General features: G+C 31.9%; 1 protein-coding gene across 1 annotated transcript in view; it reads right to left on the bottom strand.

Annotated features, from left to right (window-relative positions):
• LOC106637206 (Talin_middle and talin-RS domain-containing protein rhea) overlaps positions 1 to 13,042 on the bottom strand; it is a 912,483-nt gene that overhangs the window by 402,004 nt on the left and 497,437 nt on the right. The window contains exon 9 of the mRNA XM_089595075.1: positions 3,590 to 3,946. Within this exon, the coding sequence (XP_089451201.1) occupies positions 3,590 to 3,946 (357 nt within the window). The remainder of the gene's footprint in view (positions 1 to 3,589; positions 3,947 to 13,042) is intronic.

Below are 13,042 nucleotides of genomic sequence, written 5' to 3'. Positions count from 1 at the left end.
GTCCCTACAAATTTAATGTCCCTTTTTTGGCAAATATTTAAACTTTGAGTTTGCTTACCTATATTTTTGATGACGGTGTTTGAAAGATAAAGTTGAAATTTACAGCACCTATGCACTTAAAATATCTGATACTTTTGATAAGGATTACAAATCGTTAATCTAAGTTTGTCTGCCATAACCACTCTAGTTAAAACAAATAATTTTAAGGTGGCTTGGGTGATTTTTATTGGCTTGATCATAACCTCTGAAATTCTGGAATGATGTCAACAAAATATGCAAAAAATACTGGGGTCAACGACTTAATTTTTTCATAAATCGCTACTAAAAATTCACCAATTCAACATGCAGTCTTATGAGAACTGTCACTAAAATGGCTATAACTCTAGAAGTACTTGATTAACCTCAAAAATTTTAAATAGTTCTCGTGTATTTTCTTTCATAGAATCTATTACATTCTTGAAAATATAGGGTCAACGACTTAACTTAAGAGAAAATCAGAAGAAAAGTATGAAATATTTATCTGGCTTGCCTCACAACATTTCCCAATTTTCACAGTTATAATTTTACGTTACTTTTCTGGCAATTACTTGATCTTATACTTTTGTTTTATCAAAATAATTATATTTATTGAAAAATTTACCGTCGAAAAGTGTTGATTTTTTAGGGGCCCTTATGGCACCCTACTCTTGGTACGGTACTAACCGCCCAAGCCACCATAAGCATAAATTTCTCAATATTTTGTTCAGTTGAGAGTATAAATGAGGGCTCCATTAGAGTGGGCGTAATCTAAACTACTTAATTACGTACATCTCATTTGGTGACACAAGGGCAAAGGAGGCTCCTTAAGAAAACCTCTATTTTACAATATTCGCCTTCATGTAGCATTATTAAGATCCAAGAATGAAAAAAATGTAATTATTAAAAAAGAAGTAAAAAATAATTTGGACACAAAAAAATAACTTTAAAAGATACTTTTAACTAAACAATACATTTTTTTTTAATAAAAGGGCATTTTCTGTAACACAGATATTTTAATGATTTTTTTATTCGACGGCTTAAGCAACATACAAAAAAGTAATGTTGGAATAGAGATAATAACATATCTTAACCTCTATATTACTTTAGTAATTAAAAGCGGGTTGCAGAAAATTATTTATTCGTGATTCAAGAGTATACTTAGGATGGCTGCTGAAAGAGTCATGCTTACAGGAAAAAATTTCAACGAATTCTATTATTTTATAGTTATAAGAAATGTAGGCTCATAGTCATGTTATAATATTAACAAACAAAAAAAAATTGCCTTAATAGCTAACAAGCAAAATAAAATTTGATGCACTAAAAACCTTTTAATCACTCAATTTCTAACATTGTTTCTTTTATGATTCACTCTACATTAAGATATTTTAGATGTTATTTACTATGTACTCCCATGTGTATAATAGGTTAACGTTAACTTTATCTATTTTCCTCTATTAATATAATTTTGTCTATTATGATAAGAAATGCTATCTTCAAAAGCAAAGATTTTTGAAGTAACTGTTTATAAACGTTTCGTCACGGATAAAAGAGGGCCAGTCGTATTATATAAATTTTTTTTCTTAAAGCCGTGTAGTATAGCTGTGCAGGGGTAGTGAAGGGGTGGTTATAGTTTAGTCCAATATTTAATGGGTGTCATTATTTAGAAAAATGGCAAATTCTCCTTTTATTTGTGGGGAGGTGATAAAGGAGTGGTGAGGGATACTTTGGTAAGAGATTAACATATTTAACTATACAATTCATATATACTTCAGTTAGTGTATATACAGTGTATATAAAAGAGAGAAAAAGGTATAGAGAGTATAAAACATCTTTGATTATATATGATTATTTAAACAAAATTTTCGGATAAATATCTCCTCACCCAGCGTTGAAATCGACTAGGACATGAAATAGACAGATTTTGTTAAAGTTGCCTAGGGGTATAAACAAGCTGGGATATTCATGTTCCACTCCCTACACAATTTACCCACTAACTTGCAGGTGTTAATAAGAAAATTTTAATATTAGCTTTTATGCAGCTTTACTCAGTTAAGCTCAATTGAATATATTTGTTATTTATGTACTCTTTAATCGCTTATCATATAAGTTTATATTTTTCTACTCAAAACATTCACTCAAATGTAAAGAAGCTTATTCCACTTAAGAATAACTACGTAATATAATTAAGAATGCATTATCATCACTGGTTTTATGAATATTTATTAAGTAAGTGTTTATATTTTGTTCTTTTTTACACTACTTTACCAAAATGATTGTTTTTTTTTTTTTTTTTTTTTTTTTATAAGAAAATTCATTCTCCTCAAAAAAGAAAAAAATTAAAATATTACAAAATACTGAAATATACACAGAAAAAAAAAACTATTTCATATTCTATTGTTTTTCGTTGTCTGGTGTGTTAAGGAGTTTAAGCACCATTTTACCATTTTAATAGCTGAACTATGGTATGTAGATTAAAATTTCTGATCAAATAAAACTTGACTCATCCGTAGTTGAGCTATTAGGGCATGTTTGTGAGTGGTATAAGAAAGAGACTCATTTACAACTATAAATTCCTACACAGGTCTTTCATGGCATTTTTAAATTTAGTCCTACAAGTTGCAGCTCTTTTTCAAGAATTTTATGCTGTATGTGACAAGAATTAAAGATATGGAGTTAAAATAATCTAGTTTCTAGTAAAATCTTTAAAGTTAAAGGTTGTTCAGTGAATAAAAAAGATCATTTAGAAAGTAAAAAGTAAAAAGTAAAATTCTCCTAATTACTTAGTTTTTTAAACATTTTTTGCTAATGCATTATTGACAACACATACATGAAGGTCTTACTGCTCATTTACTCTTATTTATATCACACATCTAAAATACACTGAAATTGTGCCAGAGGTCGGTAGAGCTCAGAAAAATTAGGTGGATATCTGTGGAGGGTCTAAACCAAAATGCTGTAAATAAAAAAGACTCAATTTTTCCTTAGCTTGTAAGTAATTAGTAGGGGGTTCATAAAAAGTGAGCAATAGTACATGGGGGGTTCGTTAGGTGATTGGGGATTAGCTATTTGCATATCTTTTATCATATGACTTTAATAAAATCAAGGTCAAAAATATATAGCTTTAAAGTTCTGCTTTTGTAAGGAGTCCTAAATCCCACATCTTACTTGCTAGAAACTTCTTTTAACTTTCTGGACTTATTTTAATTTAACTTGGTAAATTGCTAACAGCGTTTGCACTGATAAGCACACAACTTAAACATAAACTTTCTATAATGTACAAAAAATTGCTTTGTTTACTTATTCTTTTACGAGTACGAATTAACACTAATTAATACATTTTTGTTGACTGTAAAGTTTTATCGAATAGTACCTAAAAAAAAGACAAATTCAGAAATAAAGAGAAAAACACTGAGTTGCTTTTGTTTTCCTTTTGTCATACACTGCGACTTTAAAGAGAAAAAGAAAGCAAGAGCAATAAGAACACAGGAGGTGAAAAGTATCTAAATTTCTTGTTAACAAATAATCTAACGACTTTAATATATGTATACGTATTTATATATATTTATACTACCATTTTTGCAGTAGCATCAGCCAGTACTTTTGCTGCAGCCAGTAACTTTTTTTGTTGCTCTGTATTGGAACGCTTATCTGCATCACCTTTAATACTTTGTATAAGTCGTGCTGTTGCTTGTCCAACAATCCTAGCTTGTCTGACCATTTCTGCAGCATCACCAGAAATAGAAAAAAGTTTGTCAGTTGCAAAAAATATTTTTTCTATTGCTTGTTCCTGTGTAGTTTCTTCGCTAAGTTTGTCTTGAGTAACCAACATAATGTGGTTCAGAAAATTATTAAGCGTTTTTGTCACATTCGAAGCAGCTAAACTTAAGTCTTCGTAAACATTTATTTCCGTACTTGCCATACCACAAACCTGAAATATAGAGTGAATACAAATAAGCATTTTTTAATTGTCTCAAAATGTATTTAAACTCTTTTAATGTTCTTTTAAAAAACGCAAACAGATTTGTTTTCTTACTTTCATGAAATAGTGAGCTGAATGAGACGTATTCATTAAAAGTTTTGTGACAATTAGTTCCAAAAAGTTCAGAATACAAGAGTACGAGGTTTTTTTTTCGAAAAAATTAATATAAATAGAAAATTTTTTATTGTTAATGAAGCTATATACTATCATGAATTGTGTTAAAGAATTTTTGAAAAATGGATATTGAATAACTTATAAAAAAAACAGTTCTATCTTTACAAAGACGTTTGCAATATGAAATGTGATAGGGTTTAGAATAGAGTTATAATGACAATTCATTTAAATTACATTAAATAAGGGTTAATATCTATTTTTTTGAACTGCATTATTCTGTCCATAGAACGGGAAGTCTGTAGGATGCAAAGTACAATCTAAAGGGCCAGAAAAGTGCAGTTGTTGTAAATTTTTCCCCTAGATGCGTATATTATTTTTCTCACCGAAAACAAAAAGTGAAACATTGCGTTAGTGGTCATACTTTGCAACAGTAAACATTATTGTGCTCTAGGCAAAGAAGCAAAAGTTTGCATCAAATTTCAAATTTTGTGTAAATAAAAAATTTAGTGCTCCAAGACACTTAAAATGTTTACAGTGGCATCCAATGAAACTGTTCTGAGTAAAAAAAAAGTTTGTTAGTGCTACGAGCTCTTTTAAGATGGCCAGAAAGATGACATTAACAATCGTATTTTTGAACACTAAAGCACATAAACAACAGAGGAAATCGTTAAAGCATTGAAAAATTGTTTCAGAAGACTGTTGAATTATATAGTTGGCCACTGCCATGCAATTTTTCTGAGCGTTTGGGGTAAAAGACATGTGTCAACGGAGTTTGTTTTAAAATTGCTTAGTTATTACGAAAAGAGCCGTTGCATGATCATCGATCATGTGCTGTTGATAGACATCAATGATGGTCTTGATTTACTCCAAATGAACTATAACTGGTGACAAATGACAGGTGTATGTCTATGATATCAATACCATAGCCCCATCGTCTCAATAGGGGAGCTTAGGTGAGCCAAGATGAAAAAAAGGACACCAAGTTAATGAAAGTGTTGCTCACTGTTTTCTTTAATTACTGTGGCATTTTGTAGGTAGTTCTTACTATATGTTTTTAAGTTAAAAATGCAGTATTATATCAAAGTAATGTGCTGCTAGCGAAAAGGAATACAAAGAAAATGTCTGGAATCGTAGAAAAAGAATTCATGGCTTTTCTATCACAATAATGCTATTATTTACTCATCCTTGCTTGTGAAAGATTTTTTAGCCAAAAACAACTCCATAATTAAGCCTCGGCCATTATTTTGCTCAAATACGGTCCCATGTGACTTTTTTGTGCCCAAAACTGATGTCTAAATAAGGACAAACATTTGCAATGATTAAGAGGATACAGACTACATAACTAGGAGAGCTCAAGGCTACACCAAAAAGTGGCTATGAAAAGTGCTTTCAGAAAAAAAAAGCGTTGGCACAAATATTTCGTATCTAATGGGTACTATTTTGTAGGAGACAACATAAATAATAATGAAAGTAATGAATAAATAAATATTTCTGACAAAAAATTACAGATCACTACACTTTTTAAGCACACCTTGTTAGACAATCGGCTGAACTCTATCACTGAGACTTTTTCGATTAGTGTCCAACATAATCTCGAAACTTATCCAAAACTTCAAAGCTCTAAAAAATTGATTTTTTTTGAAAAAATTAAATTATTACTTTTTTTTTTTTTTTAACATTTGTCTGTCAGAAATTAACGCAATAGTATAATTATAATTGATATTAAGAAAATAAAGCACCCTAACCCCAGAAAAATGTTTACTTAGTTCAAATCTCGTCGTCAAAATCTGAAACGTATCTTTTTGTATGCAATTGAATGCTTAAAATCTTGGATTACAGAAGTTACTTCTGGTGAACTTTCTTTGTTTTGCAGCAAATTATAAAATCATAATAAACAATTTGTACTTAGGTATTTAGTAGTGATATATTGTTTGAAATATCAACCAGTTCTAAAAACTCCCTTCAATGTATAAGAATCTGATTTTACATCCATAACACAAACGAGACAAAAAAGTAGCTAACACTTCTCAATTAGAATAAGTCATACTCTGAATAATTTAATAAATACCAAATACTCTACAGTTAGCTACTTCCCTTTAAAAACAAATTATTAACCATACGTTATAACTCATGAGTTAACAAAAATCTTTGAAATAATCTGGCCATCACTTTTCCATTTATAAAACAAGAAGCAGGTTTTTTTTTTATCTCAGTATGGTAACGTTTTTCAAAAAGATTAATAGAAAAAAAATCATGGAAATATGAGAGAATTAATATGGACAAAATTGGTTTGTCGTAAATTGTTGAAAGAAAATAGTTGAAGTATCGACAATCACTAGAAACTAGAAAAGTCCCTGTCAAACTCATATACATTTTTTAGAACAAAGTAAATTTTGATCCGATGATTACGAGGGATGAGGTAGTATTAGTCGTCGAGGGTGGTGTTGGCAAGGGGGCTCCTAATAGTGCCATGCAATTATTGTCCAGAGGTATTAAGGGCAACTACGTTGCCTATGTAAAAGCACCTGCAGTGGCCACTGCAGTCCCATAGAAGGAGAATTACATAAGGATAGGTTGGGTGAGCTACAAAATTCAGCCCAAAGTGAAGAGTGCATGCTGTTTCAGGTGCATTGGTTTTGCACACGTTGCGACAAAATTCAGCGAGATCGACCAATCTGGGGTCTGCTGAAATTGCGGACACGTGGAACATGTAGCCAGTTAATGCTCTCTGAGAAGAATGAAGTGCTACCTTTCTGATACATAGATTCTAAGCCAGACGTCTACCACGCTGCTGGAAGATCAATGCGATCAATGCAATCAATGAAATACAAGGCACAAAAAGTTACTGAAAAAGCACATAAGCGAAAATGATGCAGATTGTGTGGAGCAGCTTATACAGGTGCTGGCTGGCACGAATGAACCAGTACTCCTAGGAATAAGGACAGGCGCTACTCACAATAAGTGAATCCATCGTAGATCCCAGCGCTTTCATCGAAGGGAAAATGTGGAGAAGATGGTGGCTCTTTACAAAGATGCAAAGAGAATATTGGTGACGATAATTTAAGGAAGCGAAGCCCGTTGTGGCGCAAGCTTACTGCTATGATTAATAGGGATACCTGAAGTCGAAGCTATTTCGCAGTTACGCAAAGATTGAGTAGCCCGAGACCAGTGTGGCTTTTAATTTCTTGTCTAAAATTCAGCAGATGGAACAGTAAATACATTCTTTTTCTTCATGTAGATTCAATGTGGTAATAAATAAAAGTTTCTTCTAAACAACAAAACAGAAAATAGTACATTACGTGTCTAGGGCTCAAAGTACAAATATTAGCGCTTAAAGGGCACGGTTGTTATATGTAAGTGCCCGAGTCACGTATAATGCTTTCCTTACCAAGGGTGCAAAGTGTAATTTTGTTTCCGTGGACACAGCTTTCGCCCAGTAAATCACTTTAGATGCAAAAGGTACAAAAAATTTGTCTGCCCGTAGGTCTAAAGTGATTTCAAGGGCACAAAGAGACAGTTACACTACATGCCTATGGTTAGAAAATTTTATTTTTCTAATTCAGGCGTTTTTGAGAGGATGATGTGCCCTTGCTAAAAAAAATAGGTTTATCACATGAGTGCCACCACACCGAGGCTATCTTGCTAGAGTCATAGTTACGAGTACCGTGTTGCATTCAACTTAAAATGTTACTCACCCATTCAGTAACCACACCGCGCATTTCTGCGTTAGAAGGCATATACTCAAAGATTACGTACCCCGCAGTACAGCAATTACTCCAAGCGTACAAGAATTTAACAGACGTTACTACGACTCATCATTATCACAGGATTTTACCCTGAGAGATGGCATGACAGAAGTCACGTTAGAATTCACGTAATTAAACTTCTGCCACCCGAATTGACTACCGGTAGCAAGACGTATGTACATGAATGAACATCCCTTGCTTGTCAACCTACCACTATATCAGCGCCTGCCCGCGAGAGGCCGACATCAAACGAAGAGGGTACCAGAGCTGACCTGGTAGGGCTCCCACTCCATCCTAGGTACTCGTGTCAATTAGACTTCTCTAATAACCTACATGAGTTTCGGTCACGAGCTCTTTCGATGCCATCGCTGCTTCAGTACATCGCTACGCTTTCAACTTTTTGCAGCGGTACCTTACTCCTCATTCGTTACCCAGTATCACTGGGATTGAGCTGAAGAGTAAAGTTTTTAAAGGTAACGCTCCTGAAGTATAAGCATCACCCCGCTAAGTGCTTTCTACCTACAGAGATCACTTTCGATCACTCTGTGTTTTCCACCAATGCCACTTGGAGGCAAGCAATCCCGACTTGATACGCGGGTTTTATATAACCAATAGGCTACACTCCACCCCCTTACCCACTTAGTCCATACGGCGTTTCCACATCGGGTCAACAATGTACGCTAATATGTTGTCTCCCTAATGCTTCAACCTAAGTCAACTTTAGGGTTATTAGAAAAAATAGGTTTATCACATAAGCGCCACTACACCGTGGCTACCTCAAGTCTCTCAAGCTCTGCTTCGCAGATCCATCGGGCTGCAAAGTAGCCCTAGAGACGATGGCACTTATCTAATGAAAACCACCATATTATTGAAAACATCATCTAATAGTGGTAATATCATATTTTGGATTCATTTATAAAACAAAATAACGTTTCAGCTGTTTGGACCATATCCTGGCTCTCATCAGATACAAAAATCTATGAGTAATAAAAATTCTTCACAATCCGAATTTCAATAAAATACACTAAATGCAAATTCAGTTGTGTGTATAACATACCTCTGACTGTTACGAAAGGGATGTAAAATCGTAATGTAGTCAGAGTTTCAAGTTTAGCGACTTTTATACCCTGCACATACACAAATGACACAATACACGCACGAAATACAATCAAATGCAGTTTCTTGTGAGAAGCACCTAAACGTTACATGTGTTCCTAATACTATAAATAAAAGAAGCTGCACAAATCATGTACATCAAGTTAATTCTTTTTCCTAATTGACTGAACGAGAGACTTATAACAATTTTTAAACTTCTCTGTATCTTATTGTTTAATAATATTATTATAGAAGTAATATATACTTGTCATTTGGGAAAACGCGTTTTCTGTAATTTTTTTCTACGTCTAAAATTTTTATTATGTAAAAATTGAAGTTACAAGTAAATTCAATGCTGTGTTCCGATGGTGCTTCTTATTTCTTATGTCTTTTTTGTATTCTGCCATTTTTAATTTTAGAGCTCTTAATATTTGACCGATTAAACATCAGTTGCAATTTGCACGTGGTATGTTGTAGACAACTTTTTTTTATCGAGTGGCTCAGTTGTATCCTTTCCAAAAGAAAGTATTGAATTCAACTCATGATTTAAACTGTTGACTCGTACAAAACCAATGTGAAGCTTTTACAATAATGTTAAATATGACTGTGCAATTGGAGGATATACGGTTATGATAAAATTAGTTTATAGTTATTGTTTGTTTTACTGCAATTGTCAATCTTGTTTATATTTTTTAAGGTATTTATTTTTTTATTTACAAATGAATTAATCAACTTTGAGGATAGTTGTAAGATAGAAAAAATTTGTATATTTATTTTAAAAATCTTCAATATACATTTTTTCTATAATAACATTAATAGACAATAAGATACAAAGCAATTAAAAAATTGTTATAAGTCTCTCGTTAACTCAATTAGGAAAGAGGATTAACTTGATATACATAATTTGCGGAGCCTCTTATATTTATAGTATTAAGAACACATGTACTGTTTATGTGTTTCTCACAAAAAACTGCTTGCAATTCTTATTTGATTGTATTTCGTACGTGTACGATGTCATTTGTGTATGTGCAGAGTATCAAAGCCGCTTAATTTGAAACTCGGACTATATTACGATTTAAAATCCCTTTCGTAAGAATCAGAGGAATGTTATACACATAATTAAATTTGCGTTCATTGTAATTTATTTAAATTAATATTGTAAAGAGTTTTTATTACTCATAGATTTTTTTACCTAATAAGGGCTGGGACGCTGTCCAATTAGCTGAAACGTTGTTTTGTTTCATAAATGAATCCAAAATATGATAGTACCACTATTAAACGTTGTTTTTATTACTTACCAACTGTCATTGAACGTATTATTTAATTACTACATTACTGGCTTAGCTACTTTCATTACGGTACTTTATTATACTATTAAGTAATTTAAATTACTGTGCTCTAAATAATGACAATAGCTGCAATATATCCACGATCAGCGTAATAATTATTTTCTTCTTTAATATCATTTTTCTGCGGGAAACCAAGCTGAGCAAAATATTACAGTACAATCACTGCTGGAAATGAAGCATTGAGTCTTTTTCTCATTACTTAATTTCATCTGTGTATGTAATTAGATCCATGTAAATACCAATATTATCCTATTTGTCGTTGTAACTAATAGGAAAGGAACATTTAGTCTAAAATCATTCATAAAAAAGCTTAATTATTATTATTCAAAGTTTTGTGTAGTATTGTTGAACCAAAGATGTTATCTTAAATAGCCAATAAAGTTAGTGTTATCAACAGTAAATAAGTCTTGTAAATGTATTTTAAAAAACCAGCTACGTAATTTCCCTGATTTTAGCGTGCAAACATCATACCACACCTGTAAATAGGTATTCTTTATATTTTCAAATTGAATGTAATTAGTAAATGTAAGACAAACATAAGTAATATATGATTTTATAGCTATTCGATGAATTGACGAATTCGAAAGACATGGTCAAAAAATGCACAACACGACTTTGATTTTTTTTCTGCTAAAAATTAAATTTAAATGTATCACTTCTTTAGAATTTTAAGTTCCTATTGGGTTATTAAAAGCAAAACAGTCATTAATACTATACATCATTGAATGACAAATATAGTGATTTACAAATAATTAAGTAAACTATTAGAACAACATTTAAAAAGGCTAAGGGTCAGTATATACTCATAAGAACTTATGCAAAAACAGGTATACAATTATTGAAGAAAAAAAAACCAATATTACAAAGTAGTTGGAGAACAAAGGTAAAAAATATAAAATATAATAAAAAAAACATTCAACATATTAATCATTAGTTCATAAAAAATGAACATGGAATACAGGGACATAGAAAAAAAATTCTAGAATTACTACTTTTGCATCTCAAATCGGTTAAAAACAAAAAATGTTCTTTCAAAGACACTCATTAAGAGTCAAAAATATAAATGTAAAACTTTCAACCCAACAAATTAAAAATTTGAATATATTATTCTTTGTACCAGTAAAACTTGTAGTAATGAAAATAAAATAAAAGTCACTTAACATAGAAAATAACGGCAGAGAGAAGCTTTAGCAGAGATCAAAGTTTTTAGATGTTCTGTAATTTTATACGTGCATAGAGCACAATTACCATTTCCTCCTTTAACCAAACTGAACAAACCTGAGAGGGCCAGTTCTTCTACAATTTTTTCTATCCACCACCCACTTTTTACAATGTCAACATAATTGTTAAATTGAATGGCTACATCAACAAGCTGTACACCTATGCGCGTAAGTCTGTACTAAAGGCTAATAGTAACAAGCGCTACAGTCAGTTTGTCTAACTGTCGTGCTGTACACATCTTTTTTGTTATTGTATCATACTGGTTAAGCCTGTTTGTATAAACGCTTTAAATAAGAACTTTGTCTTCCCATTCTGCTCCATATACACACGTTGTTTTTCGGTAATCGGTACCAGCTCATCACCTCTGTGTATTTTTTATCTCGGTGATGACTTTGGAATCAGATAAGATCTCTAAGGAGAGTGACGGTGAGTTGGGGATTTTTTCTTTATAGGATTGCACAGTTAGTAGACGTGGTGCTAAGCTGCATAGTAGAATTCATGGATAGTTTCCAGTAGAAAAATCAGTGAGTTGCCAAGGTTTTACAGACATTTGTTGGAAAGAGGGGCGAGAAAGAAACGGCAGGTTGCAGTAAAATAAAGAGAGCTCAGCTGTCAGAACGAGTTAGAAAATAAACCAGATTTCAATCTTTCGTTGAGCACATCAAAAAACTGTAATTAAAATTTAAAGTGTATAACAATTAACAGTGTAAAACATTTAAGTTTTTATCTTCAGCTGATGTCAATGCCTTTACTCCTCTAGCTTTTGACCATTTATATTTTCGTGTAAATGTTTTAAAATAACATAGAATAACTGCAATTAAGAAAACAATAGCAGATCTCAAAAAATGATAGAAAAAGTAGGAAAAAGATAGTAGAAAGGTGGCAGAGGAGAGGCAAAAGAATAAAGCAGAAGCACAGGAGATAGACGAACAGAGAAAGAGAATATATAATCATTGCGCTGAGAAATTTTAATCAAACCATGTGCAATGTACAAGACTGATACTATAAACAAGATGATTCTGAGACTTTGTTATCTTCGTACAAAATCATTGCTTACTCTTAAAAGTAAAAGATTTTTGAGACAAAAATAAGGCTGATATATTTTTAAAGGCAATGCTGAACTTCTTTGAACAATACTTTATGATCAAATAAACTACAGATTTGGACCAGAAACGCAAAATATTTTTAAACATAGTTAGATTAATGATAACAAGTGTAAGGTAATTTCTATTAAGTAAAGTCAGAACTCAGATTTTAATTTAAATTAGATAATATTCTTCCTTCACTTAAAACTAGGTGATAATGCAATTCAAGACAAGAAATTAAAAGTCAGAGACAAGTTTCTAAATAGATTAGTAAAAATATATAATCTAAGGATTATTAATCTGCAAGATCCTAGTACGGTATTAAAAAGTCTGAAAGAATTAAAAAGTAATGAGGCGCCTTTCACAATGGCTGCTATTAAAAAAAGTCTCCACAAGATTAAATTAAATAAAGGTAAAGAATTGGTCCTAAAATTG

The sequence above is a fragment of the Copidosoma floridanum genome, unplaced genomic scaffold (assembly GCF_036245765.1).
Source record: "Copidosoma floridanum isolate Cflo_tuat_1 unplaced genomic scaffold, Cflo_Japanese_pri ptg000024l, whole genome shotgun sequence".
Lineage (NCBI taxonomy): Eukaryota > Metazoa > Arthropoda > Insecta > Hymenoptera > Encyrtidae > Copidosoma > Copidosoma floridanum.
This window is presented reverse-complemented; position numbering and strand designations above follow the sequence as displayed.